This window comes from Sturnira hondurensis, unplaced genomic scaffold (assembly GCF_014824575.4).
Source record: "Sturnira hondurensis isolate 20B ecotype Veracruz unplaced genomic scaffold, ASM1482457v3 Scaffold0001721, whole genome shotgun sequence".
In the NCBI taxonomy this organism is placed as follows: Eukaryota; Metazoa; Chordata; class Mammalia; order Chiroptera; family Phyllostomidae; genus Sturnira; species Sturnira hondurensis.
The window spans coordinates 633,695-652,107 of NW_028074352.1; the positions used below are offsets into that span (position 1 = coordinate 633,695).

General features: G+C 36.4%; 1 protein-coding gene across 12 annotated transcripts in view; it reads right to left on the minus strand.

Annotated features, from left to right (window-relative positions):
• PTPN13 (protein tyrosine phosphatase non-receptor type 13) overlaps positions 1 to 18,413 on the minus strand; it is a 217,638-nt gene that overhangs the window by 41,897 nt on the left and 157,328 nt on the right. For 8 of the 12 annotated variants that reach the window (XR_005064231.1, XM_037030662.1, XM_037030667.1 and 5 more), the window contains 11 exons: positions 16,520 to 16,609; positions 16,106 to 16,213; positions 15,804 to 15,935; positions 11,252 to 11,712; positions 10,117 to 10,263; positions 8,802 to 8,895; positions 5,977 to 6,062; positions 5,118 to 5,280; positions 3,533 to 3,747; positions 3,312 to 3,410; positions 1,785 to 2,149 (listed from right to left, as the gene is read on the minus strand). Coding sequence is in view for 11 of the 12 variants with exons in the window: in XM_037030662.1 (XP_036886557.1) it covers positions 1,785 to 2,149; positions 3,312 to 3,410; positions 3,533 to 3,747; positions 5,118 to 5,280; positions 5,977 to 6,062; positions 8,802 to 8,895; positions 10,117 to 10,263; positions 11,252 to 11,712; positions 15,804 to 15,935; positions 16,106 to 16,213; positions 16,520 to 16,609 (1,960 nt within the window). In the remaining variant the exon portion in view is untranslated. The remainder of the gene's footprint in view (positions 1 to 1,784; positions 2,150 to 3,311; positions 3,411 to 3,532; positions 3,748 to 5,117; positions 5,281 to 5,976; positions 6,063 to 8,801; positions 8,896 to 10,116; positions 10,264 to 11,251; positions 11,713 to 15,803; positions 15,936 to 16,105; positions 16,214 to 16,519; positions 16,610 to 18,413) is intronic. The other 4 variants (XM_037030673.1, XM_037030632.1, XM_037030617.1 and 1 more) reach the window with 2 other exon arrangements.

Sequence of the window (18,413 nt, forward strand, 5' to 3'; positions counted from 1 at the left end):
GAAAGCTTTTCTGGATAGAGCAATCTTGGTTGTGGGTCCTTGCTTTTCATGACTTGGAATACTTCTTTCTAGCCCCTTCTTGCCTGCAAGGTCTCTTTTGAGAAATCTGCTGACAGTCTGATGGGAACTCCTTTGTAGGTAACTGCCTCCTTATCTCTTGCTGCTTCTAGAATTCTCTCTTTAATTTTAATCCTGGGTAATGTAAATGTAAATGCATGTGCCCTGGTGTGTTCCTCCTTGGGTCCAACTTCTTTGGGACTCTGAGCTTCCTGGACTTCTTGGAAGTCTATTTCTTTTGCCAGGTTGGGGACGTTCTCCTTTATTATTTATTCAACAAACCGTTTCCACTTGTTGCTCTTCCTCTTCCCCTTCTGGTACCCCTATAATTTGGATGTTGGAATGTTTAAAGATGTCCTGGAGGTTCCTAAGCCTCTCCCCGTTTTTTTAATTCTTATTTCTTCATTCTTTTCTGGTTCGATGTTTCTTTCTTTCTTCTGATTCACTCTGTTGATTTGAATTCCAGTTTCATTCTAATCACTTTGATTCCCTGTACATTTTCCTTTATTTCACTTAGTGTAGCCTTCATTTTTTCATCTAATTTGCAATCAAATTCAACCAATTCTGTGAGCATCCTGATTACCACTGGTTTAAACCACAGTTCAAAACACAGATGGACAGTGAGTGCATCTGATAGGCTGGCTATCTCTTCGTCATTTAGTTGTATTTTTTCTGACGCTTTGATCTGTTCTTTTGTTTGGGCAATTTTTTTTGTCTTGACGTGCCTGTTACATAGTTACATAGTGAGGGCAACAATGGCACTTGCTCTGCTCTCTGCCGGATTTCAGTCACTTCCCCTGCTTCCCACAAGCAAATTGGGCCCTCCAGTGGGCCCCCACTGTCCATCTGTGTTTCCTGCTGATTGCTGGGTGGGTTTGTACACATTCTAAGACCCTGTGGGTCTCTCCAATGAACTCTCCTGTGAGGGAATTTCCCCTCCTGCAGCCTCAATCCCCACAGGTGTTTTCAATCAGTAGTTTGAGGCTTTATTTCCCTGTGCTGGAGCTAGGTCTGTCTTGCTCCCCAATTGTTCCTCCTGGATTATCTGCACATGAATGGAGGATCGCCCATTCCACCAGCTGCCACCACAGTCTTTCCGGCCAGCTGCAGCCTTGCGTGCTGCATTCCACAATCTGGTGGGGAGTTCACCAACCGACACCTTGCCCACCTCAGTTCCCCACTGCCACTTTGCTGCGAGTTCTCTCCACGCACCCGTCTCCGCCCCTCCTGTGGGTCTGGATGAGGGTTGTCAGACTTCCATACAGTCTGATTTTCTGTCAGTTCTGGTTGTTTTTTGTTTTTAAATTGTTGTTGTCCTTCTTTTGGTTGTGCGAGCAGGCACAGTGTATCTACCTACACCTCCATCTTGGCTGGAAGTCTCTCCCCTTTATATTTCTACTCTCTACTCTTCCACCGCATGACTGTCTAAACGGGTTATTCTCTTTCTGTTAAGTAAAATGAATGATGGTGAAATACAAATAACTTCCCAATTTTTAGTAAATATTCTGAAGAGAACAGCAAGGCTCAGATTGAATGCCTAGAGAGCTTAGTAGCTTGCTAACTAAAACTGTCAGTCACAACAGTTAGCCAACAGAGCCACCATCTACTTAATCACTGAGAGGTTCCCATATAGGCATGCTTCATTCTTAGAGAAATGTGGGTTGCTGCTCCTGGTACTGACAACAACCAGTTGCTTTGAGTGTAATACATTAAAATATTAACAATACCTGTGTTCAAGTCCTGGTTTATTGAGTATTTTCTGGGGATAGTAAAACATGGTACAAATGGTATCTTCTTGACTTTTGGTTGCCTCGTGTTGATTTTGTGCCTGTGGTGCTGCATTGCTTGGTGTCTGATGCAAAGCTGAACTCCAGCTCATGTCTGGTATCTTCGCTGGAGCTTTCACTGGGTCTTCTTCTCCACTCCCACTGCTGTCACTGTAACTGTCTCTCCTGCATGAGGATGTGCATGGTTTCTGGCTTTTGTCAGACATTTCATTTTCATCTGAGCTACTGCCTTGTCCTGCACAGGCAGGTGGAGGAGGGTCTTTACTGTTGTTTGGAAGGACTTGGGCTGGAGAATGCAGTGGGGTCTGTAATGGACATGGTAAAAGAGATCAGAATGTGACAACTTATATTAACTTTAGGTTTTTATAAGTATTTTCTGGGGTCTTTAGATATGCTTTGAATAACTGCATAAAACTGTATAATAGTCCCACAGGTAGCTATCCCATGAATTTATTTCAGCATTCTCCTAGTGGAAAGCTTTACACTATTAATAGAAATCTAGGAGAACTTATTTGTATGTAGAATTTCACTTGAGTTTCTCATTATTTCCTTGTAATTTTCTATATAATAGAAATAGAATTTTCTAGAATCAGCACATAGAATGTTTTTAAAGACCATGCTAAATATTTCCAAATTGCTTTCCAGAAAGTTTGTATCAATTTATATACCAGTACTCTCATTAAGAAAGTTCTATCAGTTCCCCACTGGTGACCCAAATCAGCGTCGTCTATTAAAATGCTATTTATCATGTACCTTACCGAAACATTAACTTTCCTATTGATATCATTCTAACACACCCCCTCTGTCTGATCTAAGGGTTAAAGTCTCCGGGGCAACACACTACTGCCTTCCATATCCAGGAGTCGCATTCACAGGGACTGGAACGTGATTTTAAGGAGACAGGACAAAAGCTGTCTTTCTTCATTTGAATGCTTATTCATCTATGTATGGATTCTTACCCAGCAGTATGCAATTTACAAATAACCATCAAAATACATTTTGGATACCTTAGTTATTCCTTGACATAGAAAGGGAAATGAATAACTACTGTAATGCTTACTCTATGATTTCAATATTAAAAATAAAGGCAAAAGTATCTTAAATAATTCTCATTTTTATCTGTTGAGAAAGAGGATTATGTTTCCAATTTTGGTTCAATGAAGAAATAAACATAAGGTTTTTGTAACCATTACTTTATGTCTGTTTCTACTTATGCTTGGAAAACAAATTTCTAAAATCCTAGAATCCTGGAATTCTAGGGCTGGAAGGGAGAGAAGGTGTATTAAATTACTTTATGTTACAAATACAGAATGGACTCAGAGGTCAAGTGATGTACACAGACAGTGATATTAGTTGAAGTAACTAACATAAAACCCAGGAGATTACACAAAGATGAAATCGCTATAGCTGAATTAATCACTCCAATGACATTCTATAAAAATATAAATTACTTTTCATAGGTCTCACCAAAAGAGCAGGGTCGATTTCTGGTAGCACACCAGGCGGAGGTCTACAGAGAAGCAAGGATACTTCTGGAGATGTTCCTCGGAGAGTGGATATAACTTCCTGGGGGTGGGAGGGGCACAAATGACAAATGCAGCCACAGTTAAACCATCATAACCAAATCATTCTGAAAGGCCCACCTCTCCCACTATTTAAATGATACACTTCAAATGCTGGGGGCTCACCTGCTGAGACAGTCCTTTCAAAGAGGCTCCATTCACTTTCAAGATAACATCTCCCACATCAATTTTTCCACTTTCTGCTGCTGGCTGTCCAGGAAAGAGCTTTTTAACCCTTACGATGCTGGTATTCATTTGCTCAGGTATAACATTATCTTCTCGAGAAAAACTGAACCCTAGGCCTGAGCTATTTTTAAACAATTTTACTTCAAATGTATTCTCTGCAAAAAAAAAAAAAGAAAGAAAAAGAAAAGAAAATACATGCTATGTATACATATAAATATAAAAACGTCATACTTTTGGACATATTTTTAAAAGCCCATTTTTCCACCATACTAACAGTTTTATATACTTATTGCACTCTTATTCTGTGATCAAATCCTATTTCATACTCTCTTCTCAATGAGAAACTAATCCAAATAAACTAAACTGCATGACTAACTGCTTGAACAGAAAAGAGGATTTTGAAATCAGGGATTTTAAAAAAAGGTTCTGAAATGAAATTATGCTTCAATCCCATGTGTTTTAAAAGACTGTAGAATGACACAAAAACGGGAAAAAAATCACAGGAGAGGAGAAGAATAAGAGAAATCCGGGCATACCATGAGAGAGAAGTGGAAAGAGCAAAACAAATGTTAGAGAAGCGCATGGAAAAGTCGGCATCCTCATGTTCGGGCAGAGTGTAAGACAATCCAGTAAACTGCAATAACATTATGATAAACTTTTCATCAACAAAAAACATTGAAAACAATAATTAGAAAATAAATTTTAAAAGATATTTAAAGAAAGAACGTTAGAAGTAATAAAGAATATAGGGCAGTGGGATCAAGAGGGTATACTAATTTTACTTTCATAATCAGGAAAAATACAGGCTGGATTGTTTTTTCATCCTTATTTTGGGGACTAATTCAGAGTTGCTGACAGTTGTGTAATGAATTAAGGATTTGAAATAAAAAATAAACAATGACTATATACCACCACTATTATTTATAAAGTAAATGGTATTTATGCCCCTGAAAAGCAAGATAAATAGAATCTGAGAATAAAGGACAGTTCTGTATTATGAATATATTTGACCTTAGGAAAAACTCACTGCTATATCATTCTTAATTTTCTTATTTTATTACCAATTAGTAGTATGTCCAAGGGCTGTCAAAGTTTGCAAGTAAGACCAGTATCTGGGATCTACTAGGTTAATTTCAGCTCAGGGTTAGGGTTAGCTTGACAAGTCCATAAAGCTAAATGGAACTATAGAAAATGTAGGCATCAAGGTTTCAATGTGTTTGAAGCCATTTTCAGCAATTGTTTATGTATTTTCATATTTTTCCCTTATAAATATGATTTTGAATTTTACAGCTATTTCAGGTACTATTATATGATAATGTGTTTCATGCTTGACTTCATTACCCAAAGTCTTTCAGACTCTAAAACCTACAACGTCTTTTTAAAAGTTCAGTGTAGTGTTGCATCAGATTATATACACTTGACAAGAGTAATTAGAGGCATGAATTGTGATCCAACATGCAAAACTCAAAGTTTGAGTAAACCAGGATTAAGTAAAAGCTGAGACTGCAGTGCCCCAAGGTCTGACCTTCAGTAACAAAGCTGTAGTCTTTGACAGGAGTAATTTTCTTCATCATTTTTTCAGGAACTTGACCTTGGCCATCTGATTCTGGAAGAGTGCACTGTGAGGTTACAGGGACATGTTCTTTGGATGCTGGAGACTGTCCTTTTTCTAACAACAGATGGACCAACTGGACAAATGAAAAAGCACTTTATTAACTAAAAATAATTATAAGTACATAAATTTTCAGGATTTTGTATAATGGACAGTATAAAATCATTTAAAGTAAGTACCTGGTCCACCAAAATATAGGGAGAAAAAAAAATAAGGGACAAAAGCAAGGGATTGAAAACTTCAAAATCAAGTTTTTATTATTTTCTATATAAAAAGAAAAATGATTAAAAGAAAATGTTCTATTATAAAAATAACATACTATAGAAAACTTAGGTATTAGAAGTTACTGTAAGAAGTAAAATCACCACTGTAGTATAATATTTAAACTATTATAAATAATGTGGTAATCTCCCTAACTCCTAATGTAATTGAGCAAAAATAAATTTAGCCTTTGGGATAAAGAATGATGAGAATTAAAATCAATAGATATTTGTAGATGTTGATGAAAAGAAATGTAATCTCCACCATTCTTCCTGGCAGATCTCTGGTAATATTAGGGCTAAATATGACACAGAAAGCCGGTTTCCCACATATAAAACAATAATAACAAAAATCCCCCAAATTTTGTGATAGTACTTGGTTCTTATTTGGAAGAAAAAAATTATACAATATGTGCATAACTCAGGCTTGGTTTCTTGACTAAGAAATTTGGAGACCTCACACATTATGTTTTTCTAAGCTATCTTAAAAATTTGGCACAATGATCTATTACCTGTCCTGTATTTCTCAGTGTTTCCACAGCTTGCTTATGGGTAGCTCCTTCCAGACTAACTCCATTGACAGCTAGGACACGGTCACCTATAAATTAGGCAGTCATTTTGAAAGAAGCATATCATAAAATACAATCACGTTCTTTGATACCCTATGATTCTTTTGTATTAATTAATTCATTGAGGAGAAACTCAGACAAATTATGGTTAACACAGACAAATTATGGTTAACATTGTGTCACAGTTTCTTAACGTGTGTTTAATTTCATTCCCAATTCTATGGCTAATCTTAGGTACATTTTATATTTTTGTAAAATTATTTTATTTTAATTACTAATTTTTAACATATTTTACTGATTATGCTATTATATTTGCCCTAACTTTTCCTCCTTTTACCCCCTCCACCTGGTACCCCTATTTCCTCCACCAACTCCCCTTCTTAGTTCATGTCTGTGGGTCATACATATAAGTTCTTTGGCTACTCTCTTACCGATACTCCATTACCTATACTGTTCCTTAACATCCCCCTACTTATTCTGTACCTACCAACTGGTAATTCTTAATCCCTGCACCTTTCCCCCCATTCTCCTCCTGCCCCTTCCTAACCAATAACCCTCTGAATCATCTCCATATTTATGATTTTGTTTTTGTTCTGCTTGTTTGCTTAGTTTGTCTTTTAGATTTAGTAGTTAATTTATTATCACTTTAACATTCATAGTTTTGATCTTCTTTTTCTTAAATGTTTAAGTTCTGTTGACAATTCATATAAGATTGGCTTGGTGATGATGAACTCTTTTAGCTTCACTTGGTCTGGGAAGCACTTTACCTGCCCTTCCATTCTAAATGACAGCTTTGCTGGAGAGAGTGATCTAGGTTGTAGGTCCTTGCTTTTCATCAGTTTGAATAGTTCTTGCCAGCCCTTTTTGGCCTGCAAAGTTTCTTTTGAGAAATCAGCTAATAGTCTTACAGTAACTTCTTGGTAGGTAACTCTCTGCTTTTCTCTTGCTGTTTTTCAGATTCCTTCTTTATTTTTAACCTTTGGCATTTTAATTATGATGTGTCTTGGTGTGGTCCTCTTTGAATCCAACTTGTTTGGGACTCTTTGTGCTTCCTGGACTTATATATCTATTTCCTTCACCAAATTAGGGAAGTTTTCTTTCATTATTTTTTCAAACATGTTTTCAATTTCTTGCTCTTCCTCTTCTCCTTCCAGTACCCCTATGATTCTAATGTTGGTGCGTTTGAAGTTGTCCCAGAGGCTCTTAGCCTATCCTTTTTTTTCTTCTTCTTCTTCTTCTTTCTTCTTGCTGTTCTGATTGAACAGTTTTTTTCCCTTCTGTTCCAAATCATTGACTTGATTCTTGGCTTCATCCATTCCACTGTTGGTTCCCTGCAAATTTTCATTTTACTTAGTATAACCTTCATTTCTACCTAGGCCTTGTTTGTACTGTTGGAAGTACCCAATGAGTTCCTTGACCACCCTAATGACCAGTGTTTTGAACTCTGCATCTGATAGATTACTTATCTCCATTTAGTTTAATTCTTTTTCTGGAGACTTGTGCTATTCTTTCATTTGGGCCATAGTCCATTGTCTCCTCATTTTGGCAGCCTCCCTGCATTTCTATATATTAGGTAGAGCTGTTTTGACTTCCTGTCTTAGCAGTGTGGCCCATTGTACAGAAGCATTCAGGTGAGTTAGATGGGGTAGAGCCTTAGGTAATTTACCAGGGTGGACAACCCATTTTGCCCCTCTGTGTATGTGTGTGTGGGGGTACTCAGAGAGGGGACAATGCCACTGCCTGGCCTCTGGAATTTTATCTGGGAGGAAGCTGTCTCCTGCCACTTGCCCTGATACCCAACACTACAACTTCTCCCCATATGCCACTGGTGCCCTCCCAGCTGTTGCCCTGGTGCTAAAGTCCAGAGGGAGTGAGTCTGTGGAAATTCTAAGTCTGTTTAAGAGGAGACTTCTGAGAATCCTGCAGTTTCTTTCACCACCCCATCCCCCACTGTTTTTTACAGCCAGAAGTCATGGGGACTTATCTTCCTGGCACTGGAACCCTGGGCTGGGTGGTCTGTTGTGGGGCTGGGATCCCTCACTCCTGAAGTATTGCTCCTAATTTTTTTTTTTGTTATCCCTCCCAATTTTTATCCACCACATATGGGTACGGGACTGGCTGTTCCACATCTCTGCCCCTCCTACCCATCTGGATGAATGTGGCTTCTTTAATCCCTTGGTTGTTCGACTCCCACAGAACTTGATTTTCTGATGATTCTGGGTGATATTTGTTTTGCAGTCTAGTTGTAATTTTTACTGTGGTTATGCAAGGAGGCAAGCCGTGTTTACCCACACCTCCATCTTGACTAGAAGTCTAACCTTAGATACATTTTAGAACAAGATATATATATATATATATATATATATATATATATATATATATATATAGTGAAGTTGATTTAAATCATGGTAACAGATAAATTGAACTACAAATGTAGAGCAGTTGGATGGAACTAACCTAGTTAGTTCTTATCAGAAATGTAGATGTCAGTGTTTTTCTAAGGGCACTATCCCACTCCCATTCTCTGGTAATTGGCATCTTAGAAAGTACAAAACATTGTCAAGATAGTTTCTGATACTAGAGAATGAGCTGGAAAAAAAGCGGTTTGGAATGACATCAAGTAGTGTTTTAATGTTGAAGTCTTAATACTTGTATATATCCTTATTTTATATTACAAATAATTTGAAGGTCTTATTAACTTTCTAATTTCTTACATAGCTGCAGTGATAATCCTACATGTAATTTCCACACACACATAAACACTCTACCTTTGTGAATTCTACCATCCAGCTCTGCGGCTCCCTTGGGAATAACAGCTTTCACATAAATGCCACCATGTCTGACACTGGTATTCACTCCTCCCTAAGTGGAAAGAGACAAATAAAGCAACATTTTGTAATACAAAAAGGTTCACACTCCATTTTTCAAATCTGAGACCTAGAAAGCATTCAATTTATCAGCGAAAGCAGCTGCAGCATGTCAGCACATGCAGTTACTTCAAACCCCAGCAATATTTCTAGATAAGTTTTCCAAATGTTAAAGCAGTTAATTTTTAGGAAAACTCTTTATTCAGAAAATCACATGCCAGATCTTGACTATATAAAGAATCAGTTTTCCTTTGTAAAGCTACACCATGCATTACGAGCAGTCAAAAAGCACAATCCACCTATGTAAAATTAGCATGAGAACTTAACCAACAGGAAAAATAGCATATGGAATAATATACTTCTGATCATATTTGCTAATCTGAAAAGAAATCTCATGAGTCAAAGAAAATTGTTTTTTCATTTTGAAAGATTTTAGTGGAGAAGTTTGCTTATAGTGCAGATGACAGATAATGAGTAGCTTCTCCATCCCATGTAGATATACAGGTTTTATTTCCCTTCACAGTAGGAAGATAATAAAATTCTAAATAAGTTAAGGGCAAAAGGAAAAAGAGTTATAATATTTTAATAAGTGCTAGACAATTATACCTTCTTTTTGATATCAGTATACTAGTAGTTCAGTTTCTGCAATGTTTCTAAATTGCTTTTCATAACCAATATCCTTCAAATATCATAAATGATACTGTTATCATTTAGGGTATAGCATATTCATTAAAAAATTCTAAAGTAATTTTAGCAAGTAGTCTATACACATATTATAACTACCTTAAAATACATATATTCCTTGGGAAGCTAATTTTAAAATACTAATTATGTTTACAAATTAAAAGATATTATAGAATGGGCATATACATTAGACTTGAATTGTTTATGATAGAGGTCAAAATGTATTATTCCATGTTCATGCAGAACCTATCAAATGTATACAAAACATACTTGTTAATTTTGTATTTTCCAAGTATTATGTTAGATTAAGCAAGTATGAAACCTATGGGGGGGAAGGTAGCATTGGTTTAGTATCTTTTAACCACAGTAAAAAGTGACCAGCAAACTTAAGTTTTTAAAAAAGTTTTAAGATATGGTTCAATTTCTGATTTTGAAAGTATTTGACAAGTTTCCTTTTTGAAGCAAAATAGTTCAGTAATAAATTGGAATACAATAGGCTGCTGGAAATGGAGAAGAGAAAACATTTGAAAACCTTGTCAAACAGTACCGTGACACTTATCCCCAAGCTGTTATCATTTTTAGTCAGTTCAACCTCAAAGATATCTCCAGGTTTAGGAGGTGATGAAGGAAAAGTTTTAAAATTCATTTTGTTGGTTGTATTCATTGAGGAGGAAGATTCCTTAACAAAGAAAAAAAAAGGATTTCTTGTTAGACTCAAAAGGAATTACTATGGGAAGATTCACTATGTATTTTTGGGAAAAAATTAAGAAAAAATAAGATATTGAGGGACAGAGTGGATTAAAAAATCATGAGGGTTGGAAGTGATCTCCTAGATCATCAAATCCAATGTCTTCACATTTCATGGTTGAGGAAATCGGGGTCTGGGGCTTGCTTCCAGTCAAACAGCTACACGCGGCAGAGGGAAGCCCAGAACCCAGGTCAGACCTGGCTTTTACACAACCCCCATCCAAAGCTTTTTGCAAAGCATTCCCATTCCCTTTAAAAAATCAAGAATATATTAAGCAGTAGCTCTTCACTTAGAAGATTTTAAGATGAGTAGGCTCCATGTTTACTTCACTTATGTTTACAAATCCAATATAAACACAGGCACAATAGCTGAATCTCATTTATAAGGACATGACCCTCTTATGAAGAATGTTGGTTTTTAAGTAAAAAAAGGGCTTAAGGTTCCATTCTAAATTTGCCTGTGAATTTGAGTTTAAATTTGGATCATTTCTAGAAAATGAGCAATTTTTCTAGGTGGTTGCTCTTATTGCCAGACATCAGAACTTCATAATAATTTAGGTTATCTATAATAAAGTCAATTGGCCACTCCATGAACTATTTAGGAACAATAATTTTCAGATATTAAATTCTCTTATAACAGAAAGTGTGCAAAAGATAAATGACTTGTAGAAAACAATCATAATCTGATTATTAAATTCCTCTGTGTTATCAGGGAACAAGTTCCCAGAATAATAGCCATTTTAGAGTTAGTATTCAAAGCTGCTAGTTTCTCTGAAAGTTAGCAGTAGCAGTTAGTAGCATAATATATAAGTCATTCCTCCTTTCCAGAATAATATAAGTAGTTCATAGCAGATTGTCCTGCTCTGTAATATATTTGCTGCTGTTTATTAAATTTAAAAAAGATTCAAATTAAACTATGCCTTTTTTGGTGTTTGATGATCCTGACTGCTGGAGTAAGTGGCTTCATCCATGTCTGAATCTCCACGATCAGAGTAATCTGTTGCATCAGAAACGCCTGGATTTTTAGCTTTGCTTTGGTTCCTGTCAGTAGAAGTCCTCTTCTCAGGGCCTTTGGATACCACAGAAGGGGAAGGGCTGCCATGCTGGGATTCTTGCCAGGTTCGGTCACCTACATGGCCGGCAAAGAAACCATTGACTTGGCTCTGGGACAAGCTGGCACTCTCAGTCCTGGAATCTTGAGAACTCAGGCTTCCTTCCCTCAGCCCCCCAGACAGCCCGAAAGAGCTCTCTGTGATGTGCCTCAAGGTACCACGTGGCCAGCGGTGATCCTCAGAAGAATCTATAGCCCTATCTTGCATGTAGGAAGCTTTCTTCATATAATTTTTCATGCCATTGGCAATGTGCACAGGAGTAGAAGGCACTAAAAGTCAAAATCCAAAATGAAGACAACAGGTTAGTGACACACATGCCTGTGCTTACACACATGCACAATGTTCCCTGAGGACTGGTGGGCGGATTTTAGGCAGAACATCACATACACCACACCTGAGCCGGGCCTGCACCCGTGACAAGAACCCAGCAAGTGTAGGAGATGCTTTCTGTTTCCTTGCTCCTCCCTCTGGTCATTCTTGAGGCAACTTCTACTGAAATGTGTACCCGCTTCACCTTAACTCCCCATTTCTACGTATTTCAAATGAGTCTCCTCTGTGAAGACTTTACTGATTTCCTAACTAATATGGGCCTTCAAAATTTGGTTTTTTGTTTGTTTAGTGGTCATTTATATATCTATCTTATATTTCCATACCAGACTGCATATTTTGGACTCCAAGTTATTATCAAGAAAGATAACTTCACACACCGTACAAACAGTTCTTATCAAAAGCCACTTAAGAAGACTTTTGTAAGTAAGACACAAACCACCTGGGACATTTGCAAAAGAATTACAGGTGCAAATTTATAAGAAACTAAAAGCTTTATGTAGCAATCAAAGTCAAGGACAACTGAAGAATAATGAGCAGCTACAGAGAAAATACTTGGAACAATAACAAAAAATAGTCAAAAACTTAATATCTTTAATATACAAAGAATTTCTAAGTCAATAAGAGAAGTTTAGAACCCCTATTGAACAAGAGTATTAGGAGTAAAATCCTCATAACTAATAAATATATGAAAAGACATTCTCATTGTTCATCAGGGATATGCAGTTTAAACTAGTTTTCTACCTATTCACCTGACAAAAATGAGAATGATAATTTCTCACACCACTGATGGTGTGAAGAACACTCATTATCTAGTTGGTTGACTATAAACTAGTAAAACTTGGGCAAACTGGTAGCATTCATCAAAAATTGAATTGTGCATACTCAATCCACTTCTAAAACATGCACATTTTTCAGTGGTATGTAAACAAGTTTATCTGTTGCAGAGGCATATGTATTATAATTCTACTAACCTGGATGTACAACAAAAGAAAAAATTATATCAATTTTGATATTCCCAGAAACATAAAATATAATGCCATCAAAAGGGTATACATATTCATGGATGTCCACAATATATTGAGTAACAAGTTACAGACTGATATTCAGAGTATAAAAATAATTGTAGTTTAGTTTAAAAAGTGTGTATATGGATGTATGTATATGTACTATTTTTTAAAAAATTACAATATATACAAGGCTACATACACACCAAATAGTTTCCCTAGGAAACAGGGTAAAGGAGACTTTTATTTATTTATTTTCAGGTTGCAAACTGTTTGTTTTTAATTGTTATATGTTTTGTGATTTATGTTATTTATTTTATTTTTTAATTATTGTTCAAGTACAGTTTTCTGCCTTCCCCCCTCCCCACACCCTGCCCTTCCTGCCTCCCTTCCCCTTCCCCCACCCTGTTGTTATCCATAGGTCCTCTTTAATTGTTTGTAAAAGAGACTTTTAGTTTTTACTGCATAGGTTTCTGTATAAATTGGATTCATTTAAATAAACTAGGACACATTCTATAACTTAAAAAAAATGGCAAAAAGAAAGAAAAAATAAAGACCTCTGCTAATTGATAACTGAGAGCAATAGCCTGAGGTAGGTACTGGTAATGGTCTATGTTCTTGGAGTTTTACCTGTTTTCCAGTTATACTACAGTATAGCTACACGCTGAGATAAATTAATACGGCCTTCTGAAGGAACAATCCCATAGAACTATACTTTAACATTATGCTTTTAACTTTATTGAGAATAGATAGTAAAAGATAAAATAACCACATGAAAGTCTGCTGAGAAGAAAGCTTTACAGATTCCACTCTAGGTTCCTCCGTTAAGTGCTTGGACTTCATCTTAACATCTATTATAGTTAGAGTCGGTCCGCAGCTGTGTCCCCTGGTAAAGTGTCATGAGGGTAGAGGTTCTGTGTCTTGTATGTCATAGGCACTTAGTAAATATTTGCTGAATGAATGAATAGATTTTCTATAAAACATCAATCAAAAACAAAATTGAGATGGAAGTCTTAGGACTTTATTCAAGGACAAAATGAGTTTCTTCTGAATTCATATTTCTTTTTCCAGAATAATGGTGAGTAATAGAACTCAATGGTCTACTTTTTTGGGTGTTGGTTGCTTAAAACTCAGAGATATGCTACATTTTCAACTGTAATCAACTTCCTTTGCCGAAGACCTAGACTACAATCAGGTTAGAAGGCTCTTTGGGGCAGCGGTGGTGTAGTTACCTGTTGTGTTTGTTCACAGTAAACAAGTGCTGGAAATACTATTTATATACATACATACTACATACATACACACAATATATATAGTATGTATACAAAATATATATAGTATGTATACTATACATACTACACAACATATATACAATATTTAGTTACTAAAAGAAGAAAGCAGTCATTTGCATCTAAACTTGATTTTTAGCTAATGTATTTCTAATTATTTTATGTTTTCCCAGAATCTTTGGAATCAAAGTAATTCACATGCATTTAGCACAGTAATGTTTTTGAAAAAATACTGTTAATAATGACAGCTGAAACTCACATTTAAGTGCTTAATATGTACCAGGCAATGTGCTAAGTCTTCACATACATTATTTTACTTAATTTTCAGTCTACAAGATAAGCACTTTTATATTCACCATTTGACATATGAGCACAGTGAGGCTTAGCAAGTTCAGGTGATTTACTCCAGCTACATAGTGCTAAGTGGTGGAGACTCTGTGGCCCTTCCCATTACCCACTGCATCGTGCTGGGCTAGACTGCACGTGCAATGAGTGCTTCTTTCACCAACAGTGCCCTGCATGTGATCCTCCTAACAGCTCTGAGCCAGGCAGACAAGGCAGGCCCGAGATTGTCTCCTCTTTAAAGAAAAAAATAACTGTGGCTCAAGAGGACTTATGTCATAAAGCTACTAAGTGACTCGGGTGTGGCTCAAACTTTAGTCATCTGATCTTTGTCAAGTGGTTTTTCTCCCATAACATGCCAATGGCAGGGACTGAGACAAAATGATATGGTCTTACTTTGAAATTGCTATTATGTTGTTTTCCTTTCCTTTTTATAATCTGGTTCAGAACAGGTCTTCATAGATGTCATGTTTTTCTTTTTTTAAATAATTTTTTTCTGAAAAGTTTTTTTTTAAGATTTTATTTATTTATTTATCTTTAGAGGGGAAGGAGAGAGGGAGAGAAACATCAATGTATGGTTGCCTTTTGTGCATCCCCTGCTGGGAGTTGGCCTGCAGGGAACCGGCCTGCAACCCAGGCATGTGCCCTGACTGGGAATTGAACCTCGATCCTCTGGTTTGCAGGCCCACGCTCAATCCACTGAGCTACACGAGCCAGGGCCTAGATGTCATGTTTTTATCTGTTGTGCTTTATATTACATAGGCAATGACAAAGAATTTCATTTCTAATTTGGTCTAAGTGATGGAAAACAAGTCCTCAGGAGAAGTTATTCAATACTTAATGCCCTCAATTTTGCATAAAAAATCAATTTTCATTCAGAAACAGTTGACCCTTGAATAACACAGGTTTGAACTACATGGATCCACCTACACACAATTTTTTTCAGTAAATACCTGTACTATATTTGACCTGTGGTTGGGTGCCTGCCAATGAGGAGGGCCAACTGTATGCATTGATCCATGCCATGTTATAAAGGGGACTTGAGCATCCGTGAATTTTGGTATCCATGGGGGCTCTGGAACCAATCCCCTAAGTGGAGAAAACTTAAGTTTTGGGGGAGTCAAAAGGTAGACAAGGATTTTAAACTGTGTGGGTGGTTGTTGCCCCTAACCCCAGGGTTGTTCAAGGGTCAAGTGTATTACTAAAGAGGAATGAGACAGAAAATCATAGAAGTAATAAGTCAAAAAGCTATAGTCACCCATAAAATTAAAATAATCAGAACTATACATCTAAAATTTCCAGAAAGGACATGAGCTTAAATGCAATTTATTAGGCCAAAGTATTGAAGTTCTTGTGAAAACGAAACAGAACACAGCTAAGCAACATTTGTATTACCTTTAGATATCTTTTCTTTTGGCTGGGAGATAACAAGTGTCACGTCTTCAGGTGCGTTCTGCAAAATTTCAATTGCAGCATAGTGGCTGACCCCCTCTAAGCTCACACTATTTACAGATATCAAACGGTCTCCTGTAAAAATAGACAATCCAGTATTTTCAATGACAAAGAGAAATTCATTCTAAATACTAGAAATGTCACTCCTCCCATTATTTTTGTTTTGCCCAAGTTCCACTTCTGACATCTGTGCAAATTTGTGCTGAACAGTAAAGCAGTCAGGAAATTACCAAAATGTCAAGTACCTGGCTTTAAGCATCCATCCAAGTCAGCTGGTCCTCCAGGAGTAATTGAACTAATAAATACACCGAGATCCAGTCTTCCCATCTTCTCCCCACCAATAATTTGAAATCCTGTGAAACAGCACATATTAAAAAGATCTTGATTATACTGGTGTTTTCAGTGACTAATGATTAGCCTGTTTGACACACAGAAGTGCGGAGACTGTCATAGCAAATGTGATTAATAGGTAACACATGTGAGATGGGACTGTTAAATCTGCTGAAAGTATTGCTTGTAAGCATCTCATCTTTGGTATTTCCTGACTGGGCGTGTGGGGTGAGGTGTTACAAGTGGGCAGCCAGTGACCTGATCAGAAGTAGGCTGTGCCTTGATGCCAGTGCTATGCGATGGGCTTTAAGAATCCCTCAGTGACTTACCTAAGCCCCACTTTGCGTCTTTTTTCAGGTTCACCAAGGTGATCTCCCTTTCTGGTGAAGATGCTATGCTCCATCTTTTGTGTAGACCATCTATTGAAAATGTATTAATTTTAAGAGAAAATAAATATAACATGCTCATGTACTAAAACTGTCTGCTTGTTCCAATTTAAATGTTAACAAAGCTCATTTGCTATAAATTTATATTATAAACAATATGCCATCATCTTATATTTTGATAGTGATTCATAGTTTACAAAATGATTATGTTATCACATTTATTTCTTATACATGATTCTCTGTATATAAATACATTTGTTAGAAATTAGTAAATAAATCTCAAGAGGTTAAATAATCTGAATGGGTTTAATTCAGCTAGTACTTGCAAGAACCGAATCTTAAAGCGAGGTTTTCCGACTCCACGTCTATCTGTTGCATCACCACTGACTTCCTGAATTTGACAATGCTCAATACATTCAGAATTTCCTATTAGTAAGTAGTTGACATTTTTATTTATAATGACTAAAATATTCATGGTAAGTTCTAGAGTTAAATAGCAATGAACAGAAGTGAGTTATTTCTAGAAATTTCAATAATGACTTGTCTAGCACATGTACATTTTCAAAGCACTTTATTTCTTATTTTACTTGTGGAACAATCTCATGAGGTAAGGAGATCTTTAATCAATGTCTTGTGCATGTAGAATGATAGTTCATGACTTGTTCAACATTACAACTAGTATCTCTACCCTGCAAAATGCCACCTGTACTTGATAAATGCTAAACACTACAGTTAACTTTTTATTTCCACTTGGTCTAAGTAGGTTAATCATTCATAAATAGCTCCTAAGTTAAACAGATAAGTGTCATTTAAATAACAAACAACTCTTCATGTACTTAGCAATCCAATAATTTGAAACACACACACACCTCTCTTCTTGTTCTGAGCTGAATTGTGACCCTTCTTCCCCTTCTCCCCCCAATTTATATGTTGAAGCCCTAAAGCCCAGCACCTCAGAATGTGACCATATTTGCAGATAGGTTTTTAAAGAGATAATTAAGTTGCAATGAGGTCATTAAGGCAGACCTCAATCCAATATAACTTGAGTCTTTATAAGGGGGAAATTGAATACAAGTATGTGCACACACATGTGAACACAGAGAAGAGCATCACCTACAAGCCAAGGAGAGAGGCCTTAGAAGAAATAAATGTTGCCAACACCTGATCTCAGACTACTAGCCTTCAGAACCGCGAGATATTAAATTTGTTGTTTAAGCCACCTAATTTAGGGGGCCTTGTTATAACAGCCCTAGCAAATTACTACCTTCTTAACATCAATTATAATTTGACAGTTCAAACCTCTGTGTGTGTGGTGGTGATAATGGTGCTAAATGAATCCAACACAATCAGAAAGATATTTTGGTAAACTAAACTTTCAAATTCATCTCCACACAGTTCTTAAATATATTGGAGCTTTGTAAAAATTAGAAATTATCTGCCAACATATAATTTACATGTGGATTTAAAATTGTACTGTGTTATAGAACAAGTAGTGAGTTTACTATACAACATACCTTAATGCTTAAATGATATATGGGATACTTGTATTCTAGAAATAAATCCCTTTAATTTCAGAAAATAAAAACAATTATTTGCTCTCTGAAGTAAATTAACCTTGTCCCTTAAACACCAAGTTTAAGTGTGTGTTTACAGGGAGCTCCCTGTAGTGTACATGTCCATTTCATGTCTCTTTTGACCAAAATTCAGTTATAAACTTAGTTATAGTCAATAAGAGTATACAGTAATTCAGTATTCCTAATTTATTAAACTCCCTCTCCTAAATCACTGCACAAAGTTGTGAAGAGCCTTAACATACATATTAAGTATATGTGTATAA